This window comes from Canis lupus, chromosome 5 (assembly GCF_003254725.2).
Source record: "Canis lupus dingo isolate Sandy chromosome 5, ASM325472v2, whole genome shotgun sequence".
Taxonomy (NCBI): Eukaryota; Metazoa; Chordata; class Mammalia; order Carnivora; family Canidae; genus Canis; species Canis lupus.
This window is the reverse complement of record NC_064247.1, coordinates 920,401-943,786: the sequence shown is the minus strand read 5'-3', so window position 1 is coordinate 943,786 and position 23,386 is coordinate 920,401. Positions and strand designations below refer to the sequence as shown.

The 23,386-nt window shown below is 46.5% G+C and overlaps 1 protein-coding gene across 1 annotated transcript in view; it reads left to right on the top strand.

Annotated features, from left to right (window-relative positions):
* Nucleotides 1-3,650: 3,650 nt before the first annotated feature.
* Nucleotides 3,651-23,386, top strand: part of LOC112671029 (beta-galactosidase-1-like protein 2) — a 56,775-nt gene continuing 37,039 nt past the window's right edge. Inside the window, exons 1-7 of the mRNA XM_049109449.1 lie at nucleotides 3,651-4,172; nucleotides 4,298-4,367; nucleotides 4,940-5,187; nucleotides 5,326-5,523; nucleotides 18,202-18,270; nucleotides 20,623-20,718; nucleotides 21,981-22,089. Of these exons, the coding sequence (XP_048965406.1) occupies nucleotides 5,099-5,187; nucleotides 5,326-5,523; nucleotides 18,202-18,270; nucleotides 20,623-20,718; nucleotides 21,981-22,089 (561 nt within the window). The 5' untranslated portion in view covers nucleotides 3,651-4,172; nucleotides 4,298-4,367; nucleotides 4,940-5,098. The remainder of the gene's footprint in view (nucleotides 4,173-4,297; nucleotides 4,368-4,939; nucleotides 5,188-5,325; nucleotides 5,524-18,201; nucleotides 18,271-20,622; nucleotides 20,719-21,980; nucleotides 22,090-23,386) is intronic.

Genomic DNA, 23,386 nt, shown 5'->3' with positions numbered 1-23,386 from the left:
GGAACAGTCAGCAAAACTAACTGACACCCTGCAGAGGGAGAGGATATTTGCAAATGACATGTCTGATAAAGGGCTGGTGTCCAAGATCTATAGGGAAATTCTCCAACACCCAAAGAACAAACAATCCAGTCAAGAAATGGGCAGAAGGCATGAACAGGCATCTCTCCAAAGCAGACCTACACGTGGCCAACAGACACATGAATAAATGCCCCACATCCCTGGCATCGGGGAAATACAAACAGAACCACAAGGAGACACGCCCGCCGCTGTCACAAGGGCTAAGGTTTGTCCGGGAAACAACCCAGCTTGAGGACGAGAAGGGGGAGGCGGCCACCCGCGCAGCCACCTGGAAAACTGTGCGGGGCCTCAGGGACTTCAAACAGAGCTGCGCTAGGCCCAGCCAGGCGCTCCGGGAGTTTGCCCCAAAGATACGGATGCCGCCATCCGGAGGGGCCCCGCACCCGAGATTCTCAGCAGCAGTGGCCGCACAGCTGAGGGCTCTAACTGGCGCTTGACCCCCCGGGGTGGGGGGTGGGGTGGGGGCAGCTGCGGAGCCAAAGCTGAAGGAAGGGCCACCCCAAGCGCTCGGGCGCTGCGCACCGGACAGGCGGGTGTAGACGCCGCTCCTCCACTTCCTGACCCCGCCGGCCTCAGGTGCCCTCGGGGCTCCCCGCAGGTGGGGGCACGGGGCAGAGGGAGGCTGCGGGCGGGGCCCCCCAGTCCGCGTGCCCCACGGTGCGCGCTCGAACGCCGACGCCGCCTGCACAGCCCCAGATCCCGAACCCCCGACGGACCGAGCCTCTGCGTGTGGACGGGTTCCCAGCCCGCTTCGAGGCGCCAGGCTGCCAGCGCGGCGGGCGCCCCAGGGTGAGGGCTCGTCCTTCCGTGTGCTCCGGCCCGGCCCGGCCGGGGGCTGCCCTCCGGGGACGCGTGCCCAGGCCATCCACACGGTGCGGGCGGGGGGGCTGCGGTCGTCGCGGAGCGGGGCACCCCTGCCCCCAGCCCGCAACCTACGGCGGCCAGCCAGGGTGCCGGTGGGTGGCTCCGCTGCACTGGCTTCCCCGCCGGTGTGGACGGCAGTGTGGGTCCCGCGGGTGTGGGGGGCGGAGGGGCGTGTGGGTCCCCGCGGGTGTGGGAGGCGGAGGGGCGTGTGGGTCCCCGCGGGTGTGGACGGGCGTGTGGGTCCCCTCGGGTAGGGGGGTGCGGAGGGGCAGGCGGCGCCAGGGCAGCACTCGGGGTGGGCCGCGCGGGCTTGCGGGGAGCGGAGGGAACGCGGTCTTTTTTTTTTTTAATTTATTTTTTATTGGTGTTCAGTTTGCCAACATACAGAATAACACCCAGTGCTCATCCCATCAGGTGCCCCCCTCAGTGCCCGTCACCCAGTCACCCCCACCCCCGCCCACCTCCCCTTCCACCACCCCTAGTTCGTTTCCCAGAGTTAGGGGTCTCTCATGGTCTGTCTCCCTCTCTGATATTTCCCACCTATTTTTTCTCCTTTCCCCTTTATTCCCTTCCACTATTTTTTATATTCCGCGGTCTTGACTCCGCCGACGACGCGCCGCAGCCTCAGCTGTCCCGGCCGGTGACGCCCCCTGAAGGCGGGAGCCAGCCCCGGGCGGGGGACCAGCTGCGGGGCGGAGAGGGCCGGCCCAGCTCCCTGCGGTGCCCCACCCCGCTGCGGACCCACAGGGGCCCGGCCGCTGGCGGTGGCTGCGTCTGCCCGCGGGGTGCGGGGGCGGGGGAGGTCAGCGCGGGGGCGCGTACGGGGGGGATGGAGGGGATGGACCCGGGGCGCGGCGTCGGGGGACTGAGGGTACGCGGGGGATGGAGGGGATGGGCTGGGGGCGGGGGGCGTCAGTGGAGGGGGGCGGGGGCCGGGGGCCGCGGGGGGCGGAGCGCCCAGGAGGCAGGTTCCCCCGCGTCCTGCCGGCGGCTGCGAGCTGCGGAGCGCGGGGCGCAGGGTAAGGCGAGCTCGGCCCGGGCGTCCCCGGAGCGCAGCCGCGACAGCCCCGGGGCCTCCCTCAGCCCGGGGCCCGCCCGGCAGCCCCGCGCCGCCTCCACGCGGGCGGCCCCTCGGCTTCCCGCACTTTCTGCACTTTTCCTCCGGGCTCCGGGTGCCGCTGAGTCCCTCTGTGCGCCCCCCGGACTTCCCGAGCGGCCGCCGAGCGCGAGCGGTCTCCAGGACTCTCTCCATCCCGGGGGCTCCGCGTCTCCATCCCGGGGGCTCCGCGGTCTCCATCCCCGGGGCTCCGCGGTCTCCATCCCGGGGGCTCCGCGGTCTCCATCCCCGGGGCTCCGCGGTCTCCATCCCCGGGGCTCCGCGGTCTCCATCCCGGGGGCTCCGCGGTCTCCATCCCCGGGGCTCCGCGGTCTCCATCCCCGGGGCTCCGCGGTCTCCATCCCGGGGGCTCCGCGGTCTCTATCCCGGGGGCTCCGCGGTCTCCATCCCGGGGCTCCGCGGTCTCCATCCCGGGGGCTCCGCGGTCTCCATCCCCGGGGCTCCGCGGTCTCCATCCCCGGGGCTCCGCGGTCTCCATCCCGGGGGCTCCGCGGTCTCTATCCCGGGGGCTCCGCGGTCTCCATCCCGGGGCTCCGCGGTCTCCATCCCGGGGGCTCCGCGGTCTCCATCCCCGGGGCTCCGCGGTCTCCATCCCGGGGGCTCCGCGGTCTCCATCCCCGGGGCTCCGCGGTCTTCATCCCGGGGGCTCCGCGGTCTCCATCCCCGGGGCTCCGCGGTCTCCATCCCGTGGGCTCCGCGGTCTCCATCCCGGGGGCTCCGCGGTCTCCATCCCGGGGGCTCCGCGGTCTCCATCCCCGGGGCTCCGCGGTCTCCATCCCGGGGGCTCCGCGGTCTCCATCCCCGGGGCTCCGCGGTCTTCATCCCGGGGGCTCCGCGGTCTCCATCCCCGGGGCTCCGCGGTCTCCATCCCGTGGGCTCCGCGGTCTCTATCCCGGGGGCTCCGCGGTCTCCATCCCGGGGGCTCCGCGGTCTCTCTCCCGGGGCTCCGCGGTCTCCATCCCGGGGGCTCCGCGGTCTCCATCCCGGGGGCTCCGCGGTCTCCATCCCCGGGGCTCCGCGGTCTCCATCCCCGGGGCTCCGCGGTCTCCATCCCGGGGGCTCCGCGGTCTCCATCCCGTGGGCTCCGCGGTCTCCATCCCCGGGGCTCCGCGGTCTCCATCCCCGGGGCTCCGCGGTCTCCATCCCGGGGGCTCCGCGGTCTCCATCCCGTGGGCTCCGCGGTCTCCATCCCCGGGGGCTCCGCGGTCTCCATCCCCGGGGCTCCGCGGTCTCCATCCCGGGGGCTCCGCGGTCTCCATCCCCGGGGCTCCGCGGTCTCCATCCCGTGGGCTCCGCGGTCTCTATCCCGGGGGCTCCGCGGTCTCCATCCCGGGGGCTCCGCGGTCTCTCTCCCGGGCTCCGCGGTCTCCATCCGGGGGCTCCGCGGTCTCCATCCCGGGGGCTCCGCGGTCTCCATCCCCGGGGCTCCGCGGTCTCCATCCCCGGGGCTCCGCGGTCTCCATCCCCGGGGCTCCGCGGTCTCCATCCCGGGGGCTCCGCGGTCTCTCTCCCGGGCTCCGCGGTCTCCATCCCGGGGGCTCCGCGGTCTCCATCCCGGGGGCTCCGCGGTCTCCATCCCGGGGGCTCCGCGGTCTCCATCCCGTGGGCTCCGCGGTCTCCATCCCCGGGGCTCCGCGGTCTCCATCCCCGGGGCTCCGCGGTCTCCATCCCCGGGGCTCCGCGGTCTCCATCCCGTGGGCTCCGCGGTCTCCATCCCCGGGGCTCCGCGGTCTCCATCCCGGGGGCTCCGCGGTCTCCATCCCGGGGGCTCCGCGGTCTCCATCCCCGGGGCTCCGCGGTCTCCATCCCGGGGGCTCCGCGGTCTCCATCCCGGGGGCTCCGCGGTCTCCATCCCGGGGGCTCCGCGGTCTCCATCCCCGGGGCTCCGCGGTCTCCATCCCGGGGGCTCCGCGGTCTCCATCCCCGGGGCTCCGCGGTCTCCATCCCGTGGGGTCCGCGGTCTCTCTCCCGGGGGCTCCGCGGTCTCTATCCCGGGGCCCCATTGCGTCTGCATCGGTTTCCCTGACTGCGGTTCCAACCTCTGCGCCCACCTCCACCCGGGGGAAGGCCCAGGACGCCGGCGGGAAAGCGGAAGCTCACGGAGGCCGCACAGGTGTTTGGCGTCTCCTGCCTTTGTTCAGAAAACCCCTGTTGGGCGGTTCAGGCTCTGCGGTGGGTGAGGACAGAGCTGCGCCGCAGGCAGGTGCCCCCCTAACCCCCCTTCGCCGTCTGTGCTAGGCCGCCCTGGTTCTGCGCACCTGGGGTCTGGGCTTTTGCTGCAGGAGGAAAGCGTCTGCCGCCGGTGCAGGTGAGCGCGTCAAAATCGCTGGCAGGGGATCCCTGGGTGGCTCAGTAGTTTAGTGCCTGCCTTCAGCCCAGGGCATGATGCTGGATACCCGGGATCGGGTCCCACATCGGGCTCCCTGCATGGAGCCTGCTTCTCCCTCTGCCTGTGTCTCTGCCTCTCTCTCTCTGTGTGTCTCTCATGAATAAGTAAATCTTAAAAAAAAAAAAAAAAAAGATCACGGGGGCAGAGGAGAGGGTGTTGGGGGTGATGAGGCGAGCGCCCCACAGCAGCAGAGCGGCTGGTAGCTGGGCTGCGGGGGCAGGTTGGGACCTCGCTCCAGAGGAGGCCCCTGCATTCTGCCCTGGGTTCTCTGCTAGCCGCTGACTGTTAGGGCTCGTGTCTGGGGGGTAGGGGGGCCCCACGCACACTCCCAGACACTGTCCTCTCTTCTGGGAAACCTCCACCGCCGGATCTTCTCTAAGATGTAAGTGGTGCCCGGAAGCCCAGTGACTCTCAGGAGGTTCTTCGGGGCCGCTGGCCCCCTCCTGCAGCCAGTAGACGTGTCCCTGAGGTGCTGTCTGTCCTGAGTGCAGGTGGTGCAGAAGCCCGGGGACTGTGTGCAGAAGCCCGGGGACCACGTGCAGAATCCTGCCATCCAGGGAGGCCACCTCCACCCGCCAGGCCTCACTCAGCTCCCGCTGCCTCCTGGGCGTCGGCAGTGTCTGACTTGCGCTCTGTCCTCTCCGCCTAGCATGCTGACCTTGTTGAGGCCAGTGGGCATCCTGTACCTGTCTTCAGGATTATTGGTACTAGCTCAGTTTAGAGGACACTTTTCACCCAGGTATGTTTGGGAAGGGCTGGGAAGTTTCCCTTTGCCCTGGAGGTGCGCCTAGGGCCCTGAAGGAAAGGCCTTTCTTATCCGCCCGTGGGCCCCATGGGTCACATCTTTAGGACTGCACACACTCCTTTGTCCTTGCAGGATGAATCAGATTTTCCTGACTCCCTCCCGCATGATAAATCGCGGTGTGGGTCTGAAAGTAGAAGGCTCGAGCTTCACGCTGGACGGCTCCCCCTTCCTGATCATAGCAGGCACCATCCACTACTTCCGGGTGCCCAGGGAGTACTGGAGGGACCGCCTGCAGAAGCTGAAGGCCTGCGGCTTCAACACGGTCACCACGTGAGTGCGAGCCCCTACGTTCAAGAACGTATAGTCTGAATTCCTACCTCTGAGACTTTATTAGACCAGTCTAAGGGTTGACTCTTCTAGTGCTTTCTTCCTTGTCCTTCGAATGTCTGAGTCTCCACTTGCTATCTCCAGAATATCCATCCTGTGGCTAGAGGATCCCATTGCTCTGAAGAGCCTCCCTCTCAACAGGGTCACTGTGGCCTGCGAGCAGAAGTCTGCCTTCCAGAGGCAGCGGCCAGTACGGGTGGCTGTAGGTCAGTGGCCCCGACTACTCAAGGAGCTCAGGCCCGGCAGCCTCTCTCCTCCCTGGATACCCTCCGTTGCAGTGATGAGCCCGGGATAGAACAGTTCCAGAAGATTTTGTCTTTGAAGATAGGTTTCGCAGGGAGCCAGGCCTGGCAAGTAATACAAGTATCCTCATCCTACAAGCTGAAATTAACCAAAATTAGTAATTTCTTTCTAGGCTTCTAAACTTGGAAAGTGCTTATGCATTACTGTTTTCATATCAGTTTTAGTTCTCTTTTGTGGTTTGAGTTTTAAAATATAGGTTTAAAAGAAAACAATATTTAATTGGAATTCGATTTGGTGAATGACGAGAGTGATGTTTAAAAGCCTTTACCAGGGATCCCTGGGTGGCTCAGCGGTTTGGCGCCTGTCTTTGGCCTAGGGCGCGATCCTGGAGTCTCGGGATCGATCCTGGAGTCTCGGGATCGAGTCCCACGTCAGGCTCCTGGCATGGAGCCTGCTTCTCCCTCCTCCTGTGTCTCTGCCTCTCTCTCTCTCTATGTCTATCATAAATAAATAAATAAATCTAGAAAAAAATAAATGAAAGCCTTTACCTCTAAACTGTCATAATGCCTTTTACACATCACATCGTTTTCCCTCTTTTCTGCCCCTCATTATTTTGTGCCTTTATATAGCAGTGATTCACATGCTGAAATTTTGTAAACTATTAAAACTTTAAAGACGGTGTGGTCTAAATAAGACAGCTCCATTTTTGTTTGTTTTTAGCACTGTTGCTTAGAAAAGTAGGAAGTGTCACCCTTATTTCATAAACTATGAGACATTCTAAGTGTCTCAGAGGAAGAGAGCGTTGTCTCAGAAGGAAGGCAGCCTTCTACATTAAAGACATTTAGGATATAAAGACTGCATTGCCTTAAAAAAAAAGTTATAGGGATCCCTGGGTGGCGCAGCGGTTTGGCGCCTGCCTTTGGCCCAGGGCGCGATCCTGGAGACCCGGGATCGAATCCCACGTCAGGCTCCCGGTGCATGGAGGCTGCTTCTCCCTCTGCCTGTGTCTCTGCCTCTCTCTCTCTCTCTCTGTGACTATCATAAATAAATAAAAATTAAAAAAAAAAGTTATATACACTTAATCAGCCAGGGTCTTGCAGGGACAAACCTAGGGTCTGACAAAATCAGATCTGCTGATTTTCAGGGAGGGAGGGAGTTCGAGAAGAATGATGAAGTGCCAGTCTCAATGGAGACAAAGGGGGAGAGACTGCAGGGTTAGGCCCCAGGTGCAGGATCCTGAAGGGAGTCTGAGGAAAGCAGGCACAACGTCCGGACTGCTTGATTCCAATGCAAGATTAGACAGAGCGGGTCTAGCCAGGCTTGGGTTCTGGCACGAGGTGAGGGTAGTTTAGCAGTTGGGGCCCCCTAGAAGTAAATGGGTATAGCAGACAGGATCTGGGGGTGTCACTGGTGAGAAAGTAATGCTCACTCAAAGAGGTGACATTTTACAACTGCTACACCCCCTTGGCAGCCGCAGTGTCTCTTATTATCCGTGTCTACCTCCCAGTCTGAAAAATGGCAGGACTGCCATTTTCCATCAAACTAGTTTCCATTCTTTCCATCCTGAACAGGTTTTCAGTCATTACAGACGTTCACTACGGATTCGCAGAAACTTCACCTCAGTATCAGTAGATCTTGACCACTGTTGGAGAATGCAACCCCAAATCTCATTTCCCGGCTACTCGTGGTTCCGTTGTATTATGTATTCATTCTTGGACTATCATAACAATTATTTCTTTGTGTTTTAGTTGTGTTAGTTTTTCCTTTTTCCAAATATGATAGTGGGTTTCTAGATTTTTGTTCTGTTTTAGTTTCTCAGCCTTTTATTGCCTGCTTCATGAATTATTTGCTAATTGAATGTTTTGCTTTGCTGGATGCTCAAGAGTTTAATAACACTCACCCTTAATCTGTCAACTAGTTCTTTTGAATACTTTTACCCACTTTACAATATAATGACATTAAAATGCTTTGTCTCAGTTTTTTCTTTCTTCACGTGCATCTTATTGTTAGGTATTTTAATTCTAAATAACAGAACTGTTATTGCTGTTCTGGAAACTTAATGCATGGAGAACCCACTTTTGAATTTTCTAAGTGTAGATTTGCTGGTGACAAAGTTCTTATTAGCTTTTGTTTATTTGAAAATGTCTTCCTTTTCCTTTTGTTTGTGAGGAATTTTTTCACTAGTATAAAATTCTAGGTTGGCAGGTGTTTTAGCATTTTGAAGATAATGCCAGTGCCTCTGGCTTTCAGTTTCCGTGGTAAAGTCAGCTAGCTGTCCCTTAACTGATGCTCCTTAGAGGGCCATATATCTTTTTCCCTAGTTGCTTTGAGGACTTGAAGGATTTCCTCCCCTCCCCCCAAAAAAGACATTCTTTTTATTTTTTAAATATTTATTTATTTATTTATCTATCTATTTATTTATTTATTTTTAGAGACATTCTTTTTAAGAGGATTTTTAGGTTCACAACAAAATTAAGCAGAAAGTGGAGAGTTTGACTTCTGGAGAGGGGAGAGGAGCCAGATGTTGTGCTAGTTTATCAATGCGCAGTGATTTAATCAACTAACTATTCCTGAAAAATGAAGTCCCTGTAACATCCTAACTGAAGGGGTTTGTTGAGCTTTCAGGTTGGTGAGCACACTGAGGTGCTGGAAGGGTGGTGTGTCCAGGGGAGGCATGGAAGCTCCCTGTTCCTTCCTTGTACTTTGTCCTATGCATCTCTTCTATCTGACTGTTCCTGAGTTGTATCCTTTAAAATAGACTGATAAAAAGCTAATTATTACCCAGAGTTTTGTGCACAGTTCTGTCTAGCAAATTATCAAACTCAGAGACGGGGGTCATAGAAACCCCTGATTGTAGCTGACTGATCAGAAATACAGGTGACAACCCGGGACTGCTATGTGAAATGGAGGAGTGAGGGAGTCGTCATGTGGGACTGAGCCCAGTTAGCCCTGCTAACTGTGGGCGGTTAGTGTTAGAGCTCAGGTAAATTGTAGGACACCCAGTTGGTATCCGCTGGAATTGGAGAATTGCTTGGGGTGGGAAAAGCCTGCATATCTGGTGTCAGAACTGTTGTGTGACTAAAACGAGACAAATTTTCCTTAAAATTGACAATTCCTTTCTTGTAGCACTTAAAACCTATTGTGCTACTTCCTTCTGGACTCTGTAGAAAAAGGCTATATTCCATGTCTCATAATTGACTGTAACTCCAAGGCGGTTCCTCTATAAGTAATGCATCATTTCTCTCTGGACTTTCACAATTTTTTCTTTATATATATATTTTTTTTTAATTTTTTTTATTTATTTATGATAGGCACACAGTGAGAGAGAGAGAGGCAGAGACACAGGCAGAGGGAGAAGCAGGCTCCATGCACCGGGAGCCCGATGTGGGATTCGATCCCGGGTCTCCAGGATCGCGCCCTGGGCCAAAGGCAGGCGCCAAACCGCTGCACCACCCAGGGATCCCTTTTTTCTTTATATTTAGTTTAGGTTTTTTGTTTTGTTTTTTAGTGTTTCAATAAAAAAAGACTTTAACTTCTAGAGTAAGTAGTTTGGGGTTTATAATAAAATTAAGAGGAAGGCACAGAGATTTTCCGTATAATGCTAGCCCCCAACCCACCAGAACCACCCTCACTATCAACATCACCCATCACAGTGGTTCATAAATGATACTCAACAAACCTACACTGACACATCATTAATCACCCAAAGTTCATAGTTTGCCTTACGGTTCACTCCTGGTTTAGTTGAATGTATAATGACACTTATCCACCATTAACAGTATCCCAGAAAGTAGTTTCACGGTCTTAACAGTCCTGTGCACCACCTGTTCATCCTCCGTCCCCACTATCTCCTGGCCACCACTGATCTTTCCAGTGTTTCCACATTTTGCCTTTTCCAAAATGTCATGTAGTTGGAATCATACAGAAGGGGGCCTTTTCAGACTGGCTTCTTTCATTTGGTAATATGCATTGAATTTTCCTTTATGTATTATTTTCATGATTTGATAGGTTACTTTTTCAGTTTTGAATGATTTTTCATTGTTGGATAGTATTGTTTGCCCAATTGTTCATTGCTGTTATACAGGAAAATGATTGAATTTTGTATATTAACTTTGTTTTCTGCAACCTCACTATTGATCACTTAGTAGTTCTGAGAGGTTTGTTTCGTCAATTGTTTTGAATTTAATAGACAAATATCATCAGTGAACAAAGAAACTTTTATGTTTTTCTGCCCAATCTGTATACTTTTTATTTAATTTCTTGTTTTATTGCATTGATTATGCTTTGTAGTACAATACTGAAAAGAGTGGCAATAAGGGACAACTTGCCTTGCCCCTAATCTTAGCAGTGAAACTTCTGATTTCTTATGCTTAAGTTTCTTATGATTAAGTTAGCTGTAGGTATTCTAGAGCTATTTCTTTACGAAGTTGAGGCAGTTCTCTTTTCCTAGTGTACTGATGGTTTTTTTTTTTTTTATCATGAATAGGTGTTGAATTTTCTGAAATGTTTTAAATGCATCTATTGATAAAATTATGTGACTGTTTTTCTTCTTTAGCCTGTTGATATGATGTGTTATATTAATCCTTATTTTGTTTAGGTCTTCAACTGACTGGATGAGGCTTATCTGGTTAGGGAGTGCAATCCACATTACTTAGTCCACCAGGTCAAATGTTAATCTTTTCCAGAAACACTTGTATACCATTTGACCAAGTGTCAGAGCTTCTGATTGCCTAGTCAAGTCAACATGTAGAATTAACCATTACATCAGTTGTCTCTCACTCTGGCTTTTGGGGCAGCAATCTTCCCTGTGACCTCTCTTCTGATGAATAAGAAGAGTTGTTGCTTTTCAACAGCTTCCAGTTTTTCAGCTTTGTTCTAGGCTCTTAGTTACTTCTCGGGCCAGAAAGTGGAAATTTTTTGATGCCTCTGTCAGTTAATAAAAAACTTGCTCACTTTTTCTTGTTTTCCTCATTAAGAGGTTTGGCCCAAATTACCTACTATCTTTCTGGTAGTAAACATTCTCAATTCCTTTTTTTATTCCCTATTCCTCTTCACGTTAGTTTTATCTTAAAGTAATATTTGAATTGAGTATTCAGTATTTAAGGGTTTTGCTTGGTAAATTTTGATTAAGGAAACCTACTCCTGTAACCAACCCCCAAAACCTCACAGTACACCAATATCTCAGAAGCTCCCCCATCCCCCTTACAGTCATGACCTCCCTCCAAAAGATAACTATTACTCATTATTCTAACACATAGGTTACTTTGGCCTGTTTTTGAACTTTATGTAAATGGAATCCTACAATATGTACTCTGTTGTGTCTAATATCTTTTGTTCAAAATTGTGTTTATGAGATTCATCCTTATTACCACATATTTTAGCTTGTTCACTCTCATAATTGTATGGAACTACATTGATGATAATACCAAAACGTATTTATTTTGTAGAAAGACATTTAGATATTTTCAGTTTTTAGCTATTGGAAATGGTAGGGCCGTGAACAATCTTGTACTTGTCTTTTTGGTGAGACTATGTAAACACTTCTGTTGGATATACATCTAGGAATGAATATGATGAACAATAAGATAGATGTATGTTTAGTTTTAGTGAATAATGTCAACTAGTTTTCCACAGATTCCAAAGTCAGTGGCATTATGTAAATACATGTTGTTTTGTGACCATTTCCTCTATCAATATCCAGAACTTTTTCATTATCCCATACTACTCTATTAAGAAATAACTTCTCATTCTTTTCTCCCTTCATTCCCTGGTAACCACTGTTCTACTTTCTGTCTCTGTGAATTTGATATTTGGCGCCTCATATACGTGGAAACATATAATATTTGTCCTTTTATGTCTGGCTTATTTCACTTAGCACAACGTGCAAGTTTCATTTATGCTATAGCACGTATCAGATTTCATTCCTTTCTAAGGTTGAATAGCATTCAACAAAATATATTTTGTTACCCATCCATCTGTGGATACGCACTTGGATTCTTTCTGCCTTTTGGCTGTTGTGAACAATGCTGCTGTGAACACTGGTGCATAAATATCTATTTGCGTTCTTGATTTCAGTTCTTTTGTGTATGTTCCCAGAAGTGGAATTGCTGGCTCAAATTGTAATTCTATTTTAAATTTTTTGAGGAATGCTCTGTTTTGTTTTTTTTTTTTTTTACAGAAGATGCACTGTTTCAGATTCCTACCAGCAATGGACAAGCATTCCATCATAATGATGTGGAATGGTGTCTCTTTTTGTGATTTGGATTTGCATTTCCCCAATGATTAATGGTGCTGAGCATCTTTTCATGTACTTATTGACCATTTATATATCTTTTTTGAAGATCTATTCAAATACTTATGTTCTGTCCATTTTCTAAAAAGTTTTTATTTATTTATTAAGAGAGACACACAGAGAGAGAGACAGAGACAGAGACAGAAGCAGGCTCCCTGTAAGGAGCTGGATGTGGGACTCCATCCGGATCCTGGGATCACGCCATGAGCTGAAGGCAGATGCTCAACCGCTGAGCCACCGGCGTCCCACTTCTGTCCATTTTGAATTGGGTAGTTTGTTTTTTTATTGTTGAGTTGTTGGAATTCTTCATATATTCTGGATATTAATATCTTATGAGATATGTGATTACAAATATTTTCTTCTTTTCTATGAGTTACATTCTGTTGAAAGTATCTTTTGATGCACAAAAGTTTTAAATTTTCATGAAGTTCAACTTGTCTACTTTTCTTTTTCTTGCCTGTACCTTCATTGTCATATCCAAGTAATTATTGCCATATCCTATGTCATGAAGCTTTCTCAAAAGGTTTTTTTCTCAGAGTTTTATAACTTTAGTGTCTAGACTGTGAGCTTTGTGAGGGCAGGAATTTTTTTGACTGTTTTGATGATCTTTGGTGCTTATAATAGCACCTGAATTAGTAGGTTTCTGAATGGCTTGTGTCTGTTTCTTTTGTTTTCAGTTATTATATTAACTTTATAAAATGAGTTTACTTTGATTTGACATGTATTATACAGCATCTTGGAGTTTGATTCTTATAATTGAGAGAATAATTTACTAAAAATATCATTTTTGATAATGGTGTTGGTACAAGGATTTGAATATTTAGTTATTGTAGCTTTCATCTATACTTTCTAATTTAACCAAATTTTATGCTTTTATTGAAATAGGCAATTTGTCTTTTTTTTTTGAAGATTTTTATTTATTCATGAGACAGAGAGAGAGAGGCAGAGACACATGCAGAGGGAGAAGCAGGCTCTATGCAGGGAGCCCGACATGGGACTTGATCCTGGGTCTCCAGGAGTGGGCCCTGGGCTGAAGGTAGCGCTAAACCGCTGAGCCACCTGGGCTACCCGCAATTTGTATTTTTTAACAAGATTTTCCATCAACTAGAGAGTTCCAGATTTCTTTGGATACATTTTTAACGTTATATTCTATAAGCTACTTTAATATCCTTTACCATATTAGTTCTATTTCTCTTTAATTTCCAATTTCTCATGAATTATTTTCCCATTTTAAAGTAATTTTTTAGCTTTATTAAGATATAATTGACAAATTGTAATTTTTATTTTTTATTTTTATTGTTTTGCACAGCATAGTGAATTTTAGTGTTCCCCCTTTGGTCGGAAGAGATTACTCTTTCTGCTTTTGGAGACAATTGTAGGTTGTCTGGCACAGAAAGGATTTGGCCCAATATCTTGCTGACTTAGAGCACTGAAAAGCACAGAAAGGTCACAGCTCAGACTCCTGTGGGCTGGGCTAGAGCAGGAGGTAGACAGGGAGGTAATTTATACAGATGAGCAGAACGTGGATGTGGCCTCAAGTTCTTGTTCACAGAGGTAGTTTGTCCTGGGTGGGTGCTGGTGCAGCTGAAGGCACCTTTAGTGCTCAGGCTGGGTAAATGCTGCTGGGGTGGTTCTTGTGTGCCCAGTCCACCAGCTCATTGCTCTGGAACCATAGCTGGATCTCTCTCTTGGCCCCTTCCACAGAATTTCTGGTGTGGATGACATTCTTGCTGGGGTGGATGATAACGTCTACACAGTGATGCCAACTGAGTTGGTGTAGACCATGTTGGGCCCTTCCCAGACCAGGGCTTTGCAGGCCACGATCACTGTGGGGCCAGAGCTCCTGTAGCTTGTAAGAGCTAGGTAGAGGGTCATACCTACAGGTCGTACCTGCAGGTCGTAGGGCATGGTAGTGCTCAGCAAGGATGCTTCGGCACCTACAGCATCTTCAGCCCCAGCCCAAAGCCCCCATCTCAGAGTCCTCCATCCTTTCCCCGATGAGTTACCTCTGCACTCCATGAGCCTTCCTTGTGACCAAAGTCCACTCTCAGATCCAGGAGGGATCAAGCTGGGTCGCTTGAGTAGGCTCAGGCTGGGCAGGTGGGCCAGGTAGCTGCCCCACAGTGGGATGCACTGAAGAGGCCACCTGGGCCTCCTTGCCTCTGGCTGAGAACTGTGAGCAATGCTCTCCTTGAAGCCGGAGTCCACGATCCCCCAGAGGGAGCAGCTGTAATGTATTTAAAGTATACATGTGATTAAAGTAGACATTGTGAGATGGTTCTAACCTATAATCCAGTTAATAGACACATCCATCACCTCACATATTTATCTTCGTTTGTGTGCTTTGGTGAGAACACTTAAATCCTATTCCCTTAACAAATTTCAGTTATACGGTACAGTATTACCAACTGTATACCGCGGTATACATTAGCTCCACAGCCTTTACTCATCTTGTAATTGAAGGTTTGTATCCTTTTATCAATCTCTCCTCATTTCCTCCATGCTCAGGCCCTGGAAGCCAACACTGTATTCTGTGTCTATGTGTTCATTTTGTTGTTTGTTTTCTAAGATTCCACATAAAAGTGATACCAGATGGTATTTGTCTTGCTGCCTGGCTTACTTCTCTACCATAATGCCCCTAGATTAATTTATGTTGTCACAAGTGACAGGATTTCCTCCTCTTTTTAAGGCTAAAAATTATTCCTGTGTGTGTGCATGTATGCGTTATCGCCTTTTCTCAAATCATTTATCTGTCATCAGACACTTAAATTGTTTCCATAGCTCGGTTATTGTGAATGATGCTTCTGTGACCATGGGAGTACAGATATCTCTTTGCGGTAATGCTCACTTCCTTTGGGTACATACCCAGAAATAGGATTGCTGAATCATCGGATAGGGCTATTTTTAATTTCTGGAGAAACTCCCACACAGTTTTCCATGATGGCTGAACCAACTTATAGTTCCACCAGTAGTGCCACAAGTATTCCTTTTCTCCCCACACCCTTACCAAACTTTGTTATATCTTGTCTTTTTGATGATAGACACCCTAACAGCTCTGAGGTGGTATCTCACTGTGTTTTTGATTTGCATTTTTCTGGTGACTGGGGATGTTGAGTACCCTTTGATGTATCCCTTGTATATTTGTACATCCTCTTGGGGAAAATGTTTATGCAGATTATTTGCCCATTTTTGTCTTGGATTATTTTTTTTGCTATGGAGTTGTAGGAGTTTCTTGTATATTTGGGTGTTAACCCCTAATCAGATTTGCAAATTTCAATACATTTGCACGTTTGCAAATATTTTCTCCGATTCCATAGGTTGCCTTTTCATCTTGTTGCTGGTTTCTGTGACTGTGCAGATCTTTTAGTTTGAAGTAATCCCTCTTATTTATTTTTGCTTTTGTTGCCTTGGCTTTTCGTGTCAAATTCAAAAAATCATTGCCAAGGCCCATGTCAAGGAGCTTGTTTCTCCTAGGACTTCTGTGGTTTCACATCTTAATATTTATGTCTTTAAACCATTTTGAGTTGATTTTTGTGTGGTGTAAGATAGAGGGTTAGTTCATTCATTTGCGCACGGCCAGCGAGCTTCCCAACACCACTTATTACAGTATATTCTGGACTGATTTGTTATAAATTAATTGACTATAGGGCAGGGGTTTATTTCTGGGCTCTCTATACTGTTCCACTGACCTATATGTCTATTCTTATGCCAGTTCTTTACTGTTGTCATTACTGTAGCTTAATATACTTTAACATCAGGAATTGTGATGCCTCCAGTTTTGTTATTCATTTTTGATTATTTTGGCTATCCATTGTCTTTTTGTAGTTTCATACAAATTTTAGGATTTTTTTTTTCTGTGACAATTGCCATTGTAGCTTTGTTAGAAATTGCATGAATCTATAGTTTGCTTTGGGTAGTGTGGTCATTTTGACAATTATTAATTCTTCCAATCTTAGAGTATGGAATATCTTTCCACTTATTTATGTTGTTTAATTTCTATATATCTGTACATTTTCCAGTTTTTTCTTATAATTGACTTCTAGTTTCATACCGTGTGGCCAGAAACAAGCTTGGTATGATTTTATTCTTCTTATATTTCTTAAGACTTGTTTTGTGGCCTAACATGTGATCTGTCCTGGAGAATGTTCCACATGCACTTGAGAAGACGTGTGTTCTGCTGCTGTTGGGTGAAATGTTCTATATATGTCTAGTAGGCTCATCTGGTCTAACGTGTTGTTCAAGTCCAGTGTTTTCTTTATTGGTTTTATGTCTGGATGATCTATCCATTGTTGAAAGTGTGATATTGAATTAAATCATTTTTAAGGATCCTGGATTTGTTTCCAAAGTTTTTATGTAAAGTTGTATATCTAAATTTTTAAATTCCTAATTTAATCCTTTTTTTCTAGACATATAGAGCTATTACTAGGAACTCTTACAATGGCATAGTTCCGTTTCACTCTTCTAATCCTTTGTGCTGTGCTGTATCATGTGTTTTGTTTTTTATAAACTACAAAATTCATAGTATATTGTTATTTCTCTGCTTTGAACATCTAGTTATATTTGAATTTAAAGTGATAAAATATCTTTTGTATTTACCACATACTTACCATTTTTGGTGCTCTTCAATTTCTTTATATAGATTTTAATTTCCTATGGTATTATTTCTTTCTGTGGAAGAACTGCCTTTGACATTTCTTGCAGTGGAAGTCCGTTAGTAATCAATTCTCTTTGCTTTTGTTTCTTTGAAAAGTTGATTTTTTTCATCTTCTATTTTGAGAGAGAATTTCACTGAGTATAGAGAGAATTCCAGGTTGACATGGTTTATTTTTGTTTTTGTTTTTTATTTTCAGTACCTTAAAAAGTTTTTTTGTTGACTTCTGACCTGCACATTATCTGGACAAATCTGCTGTACTTCTTATCTGCCTCCATCCCAACCTTTGATTGCTTTTAAGATTTTCTCTCTTTCATTCGTTTTCAGCAATTTGATTCTAATGTGCTATGGTGTAGATCTTTTTTTTTTTTAAATTCTACTTGTGGTTCACTGAAATTCTTGGATCTGTAGGTTTATAGTTTTCATCAAATTTGGTAAAATTGTGGCTCTATTTCTACTACTATTTTTGCCTCTCCTTTTTTCCTCCAGGGGTCCAATTGCATATATAGAGACTTCTTGATAAGGAATCATGTATCACTGATGCTGTGTTCATTGTTATTTTTAGTCTTCGTTTTTTCTATTTTCCATTTTGGATAGTTTCTTTCGTTCTGACAATTTATTCTGTTTTATCTACTCTGCTGTTAGTCTCAGCCAATACATTTTTCACGTGCTGCTGTTAATAGTATCCAGAGTATTTTTTTATTATAGATGCTATATTTTTAAAATTTAGAAGTTCCATGAGTCTTTTTTATATCTTCCTTTTCTCCTCATTGTGGTTAAGCATTCCTTTACTAATTAAAGATATGGTAAAATTTGTTATACCCTTTTAGTTTTTTTTTTTCCTGCTAGTTTCATCTTATATGTCATTTCTGGGTTTGTTTCTATTGATTTTTTTTTTCTGTTTTGTGTCACAGTTTCCTGTTTTTTGCATGCCTAGCAATTTTCGTAATGGTTCTTGGGTATTGCGAATCTTATATTGTTGACTGCTGGATTCCATTTTATTCATTTAAAGAAAACTGTATAATCTAGTTCTATAAACTTTTTAGCTCTTTCTGGTTTCTGTTATAAAAACAGTTTCTGGTTTTTCTTTTTTTGCCATTATAGATATGGATTTAAATTTTTCATATGTTTTCATTAGTATTTAAAAAAAGAAATTTGTGGTTACACTCCAGAGGGTGTTACATATGCATCTTTCTCACTTGAAGTTCAGCATCAAGGAATAGTATTGGCTGCTTGAATCTGCACTGGCATTTGAAGGGGGAAATTTTTAATTTAATACAAAGTTCATTTACACACAGAAAGGGGCTTGGCTACTGAAATCTTCAGTTTCCTTCACAGTAGAGGTAGCCCAGGTGCTATATTAAAACTGGAAGAATCAATATGGAATGAGGGCAAATAATAAAAGGTTTTTATGTTTCTCTTTTTTCCATTGCAGGCATATTCCCTGGAATCTTCATGAACCAAGAAAAGGCTGGTTTTATTTTACTGCAAACCTGGATTTCGTGTATGTCTTTAGTATATGTGCTGCCGAAGCGAGCACTCGTGTATGTCTTAATGCTGAAGTTGCCTGTTTCTATGGCTTGAAGACAGGGTTTAGACTCTGTGGGATAAGTTGTACAAGGGCACCTTACTTTCTGTTTGAGAAATCATCAGGAAGATCTGATCATTTTGTTCCTAGGACTGAAACCCTCTGGCTCAGTGAATCTGTTATTTGCAGTGGAGCTTAGACTATAGCGTCTGTGGTGCATTTATGAACCGTATGGTTTAGAAAGTCTACATGCTGTAGTTTATTATGAAGAGCCTACTTTCTCAGTTATAAGAGGATAATTCTGGGCTATAATTTGCAAGGCTTCTAATATGTGGTACAGAGTCTAGATGGTCCCCAACTTATAATGGTTTGACTTACTATGTTTTGACTTTACAATGGTGTGAAAGTGAGAGCATTTGGTAGAAACTGTGCTTCAAATTCTGAAGTTTGGTTTTTTCCCAGGCTAACAATATGTTGCACTCTGTACTCTTATGATACTGGACAGTAACCACTAGTTATAGTACCTAGTCAGGCTGGCAGTCATGAGAGTAGACCGTGATATACAACCATCTGTACCTATACAGCCATTGTTTTTCAGTTTGAGTATAGTACTAAATAAATTACATGAGACATTTTACACTTTATTATAAAATAGGCTTTGTGTTAGCTGATTTTGTCCAGTTGTAGGCTACTGTAAGTGTTCTGAGCTCATTGCTGAGTAGGTTAAGCTAAGCTATGATGTTCAGCCGGTTAGGTGCATTAAACTCAGTTTTTACTTAAAATATTTTCAATGTATGACGAACCTATTGGGATGTAAGCCCATCTTAAGTTCAGAAAAATCTATAGTTGTTTATTCTAAAATAAGTATTACCTATCTGCTAGAGTTCAGATGCTGACTTCGTGCAAGAGATGGACAGATAAAGCACTTTGTGCTGTCAAGGCTAAGTATTCTCTGAGGGAGAGACAAATAACATACTAAGAACACACAACCCAGGGAAGAGGACAGTGAAGTCATAGCTGAGGTAAATTGAAATGTTAAGCAGGAGTTTGCTAGAGGGGACTGAGTGGTGTTTTAGGCAGAGGATCCAGCGAGGGCAAAGTCAGCGATGTGAGAAAGCATTTTTGAGTTTGTTAAGGTGGTGTTAGCTGCTGTAACAAGTAAGCCTCAGCATCTTTAACAATGGAGGTTTCTTGTCATTTAGGGAAAATCTTAAGTAGGAATTCCTGGTAAGCATTGTGTCTTTCTTCCCAGGAGTAATTGAGAGATTCAAGGTCTTTCTGTCTGTGGCTTCACCATCTTCATCACAGTGTGGAGGCTGCTACTCTTGTCTGTGTCAAGCCAGAAGCAGAAGAAAGGCAGGGAGAGTGTTTTCAGGCCATTGGGATGCTCTGCTCCTGTTCACATTCTGTTGGCTTGAAGTCAGTCACAGAGCGACACCTCAACGCATGGGGGGCTGCGAAATGCGCTTGAGCTCTCTGCCCAGGAAGGAAAGGGAATGGCTTTAGCGATTAACTTTCTGCCACAGGTATTTTCTGGGAACTGCAAATAACGCTGTGTGGTTCTCCCACTGGTTTAAATAGAGAAAATGCCACAAAATAAAGCAGAAGTGAGGATAGACCACATCTTGCCTTTATATTTACCGTGCACCAGAATTTGGGATCTTTTCTGAAGTCACTGGGAGTCATTTGAAGAGTTTTGATTTGGCAGGTTTGTGCATTTAGAAAGATTGTGCTAGCAGCATCTGAAGGAGGCAGATTAACACGTAGTTGATATTTCCCTTCTGGAAGCTTTCTGCCTGCTTGTGGTTTTAGTTCTTCTGTTTGCTGAAAATGTGATCTGCAGGAAGCTCTGGCTCGTTGAAGCTTATGGCCTGATCTGTAAGACGGAGACGATATCGATACTCCGCTCACTGAGTTGTCCAAAAAAATAGTCTTAAGGAAGGCCGTTGCTCCAGAGGCCGAGACAAGGTAGAAGAGCACTCCTCTCTCTGCTGTCGGTGATGGTGACTGACGTGACTGGGGGGACAGGGGAAGAAAGGGAGAAGGAAGGAAGGAAGGGGAGCAGCCAGTCAGGAAGCGGCGCCCTAGGCCCGGTGCCAGCCTGCGGCCCTCAGTAAACCTGGTAGCGCCGCAAACTAGGTCTCATGTGTGAAAACATGAAGCAGGAGGAATAAACGTGGTTTGGTGACTGGAAGTAGGAGACATGGAGGGGGAGGAGAGCCAGGTCTGTATGGCCCCAGGGCAGGGGGGCCTGGCCCAGGCCCTGCTGCACCCCCGCCTTGGGCCTCCAGCCGGGAGGCCGCACGACCTCGTTGCTCCACTTTGCAGGACCTTCGTAGCCATGGCATCGGAGGCAGGGCTGTGGGTCATCCTGTGTCCCGGCCCCTATGTTGGCGGTGACCTGGACCTTGGAGGTCTGCCCAGGTGAGTGTCACCCAGGCCCCTGGCTCCACGTGGGCCCCGGGCACACTCGGGGGAGGTTAGAGCAAAGGGGTTGTGCTGGGTTTCGGTGTACATTTTTAAACTACACTATTTTTTCCCCATTTAATGACCTAGAAAATGAATTTTGATATATTGGGATTTATATAGTATGTATTTGTTTTATTTAAACCTCCATCTCATTTCTGCAGTACAAATGAGATACAGTACTTTAAGTAAAAACTAGTGGCAGCCACTTAAGCACTATCTTTGTAAGTTCTAGTTTTTGTGAAGGCAGTAGAGATAGTAAGAAATTGGGTTGATTATCTCTCTTTAAAGAGAGGTTTTCCCTTTTGTTAGCTTTGAATCATTTTTTATTGTAGTAAAATGCACATGACATAAAAATTTACCATTTGAAAATGGGCTGTTTTGTGGCAGTTAAGTACATAAAAAATGCTGAACAACCATCACCACTCTCTAGAGCCAGACTTTTTATCACCCAAGAGGAAGCCCTATGCCCAGTCAACTCCCATTGTTCCTTCCCCCAGCACCTGGCAACCACCAGTTTGCCTTCAGACCCTGTCGGTTGGCCTATTGTGTACATTTCATATAAATGGAATATTATAGGATATGTGACCTTTTTTAAAGTAGCTTCTTTGCTTAGCATAATGTTTTCAAGGTTCATCCATGGTATAGCACGTAGTTCTTCATTCCTCTTTTATGGCCAAATATTGTTCCATCAAAGAATGTGTCTTAAAAAAACTTTGAAACAGCTTTATAAAAGCTCCATCCAGACTAGGGGTTGATAAACCTTTTCTGTAAAAGGCCAGATAATACATATGTTCAGTGTTGCCACATACAACACTGTTGTGCCACATACACTGTCTGTTGTGACTACTCAATCCTGCTGTTGTAGCATGAACACAGCTGTGACGATATGTAAACAAATGGGTATGGCTGTGTTCCAATACAACTTTATTTACAGGAACAGACAATGGCTCTGATTTGGCCTGTGGGCTGCAGTTTGATGACTCTGCTCAGGATCATTTCATTATTACACAACTCTGATGTGTGTTTTGAGGATAGAGGTGGTGGCTCAGGTGCTGACCTATTTGCAACTAGAACATAGATTGCTTTTTCTTAAAGATGAATTAAGATGTCACAATATACTGTTCCCGTGTGGCTGTATTTGTTTTCCAGCCTCATGCTTGAGTATTTCTTATTGCTTTTTCCCACCCCAAGAGTGATTCCTACCTTTTCAATCCTAGCTGGTTACTCCGGGATCCAAAAATGAAGCTGAGAACAACTTACAAGGGCTTCACTAAAGCAGTGAATCACTATTTTGATAAGATAATTCCCATGATAGTACAACTCCAGGTAAATCCCAGTTCCCCATTCCTGTGACCAAGGGAAATAATGGCCTCAACTGATTTCCTGGAAAGGGCTAGCCTATTTCCTGCCATACAGAAATAGGAAGTGTATATAGCAGGTTGTTCCAATTCCTTATTTAAGAACTACTAGATTTTTATTACCCTGCTTTTGTGCCTGTTTCCTATCTACTGCCCAACTGGAAGCCTTTTCCTTGGCAGTGGACTTGAAATTGCATTCTGTATATTTTTGTTTACTCTTCTCCATTATATCTTTGCCCTCAATCACCATAAATGGGAAATGAATGTTAGTCATCAAAATGTTTTAATTTGGCTGCTAAAGGTAGCTACTTGGCAGTCCTTCACACATAATAGATTAGGTCTGGGGACCATAGCGGTTTTATAGAAGTTGCAATTCATTTGTTTTTTTTAACATCCCTCCACCAAATAAAATCGTGGAGGGGAACATAATCATCGCTTAGTGCTACTGTATTTCTAAAATGGTTGAAAGATATAAAAAGGACTATATACTAGGTAGGAAATGAACAGAGGGAAGGAGCAAAGCTATAACATCTATTGCATATTAAGCTTTCTACGAGGTAATCAACGTTTGCCTAGCATATTTTGTGAATAGAGGCAATGGCAAACTTGTATATGGGTAGGAGAGGGTTTCACAGAGTGTGAATCTGAATTTATTATGTGCAGAGTTGGTTCCTAACACTGTGAGTATCTCAGAGTTAATCAGACTCAGGAAAGCCATCAAAACCACTAAGTGACTTAAGAGTGCCAATCAGTGTGCTGTTGGGGTTGTAGAGATTATCCTTTATTAAGATTAGAGTTGTGTTGTCCAGCATAGTAGCCACAGCCACATGCAGTTATTTAAACTTAATTAAAATCAAATAAAATTAAAGACTCATTTCCTCATTTATATTAGACATTTTCAGTGCTCAGTAGGCACATGTTGATGGTTGCTATGATATTGGACAATGCAAATGCAGAATATTTTCATCATCAGAAAGTTCTGCTGGACAGCATTGAACTCGATTACTCAGCCCACTCCAAATCAGACTTCTCAGTCTTGAAACTGCTGGAAAACTAAATTAGTAATCAGAACCTTGCTTAGTGACCACAAAATCAGGGCCCGAGGAGAAGGAGGAGGAGGAGGAAGTGAAGGAGGAGGAGGCGGTTGGGAGGCCCCAGAAGCATTTTATCATGAATATCCAGAAGAGTTTCCAGAAGGAAAGGCCAAGGATGTCAAATGTTGCTCAGAGAGACAGTAAATTAAGATTAAAATGTATTGTTTGTAC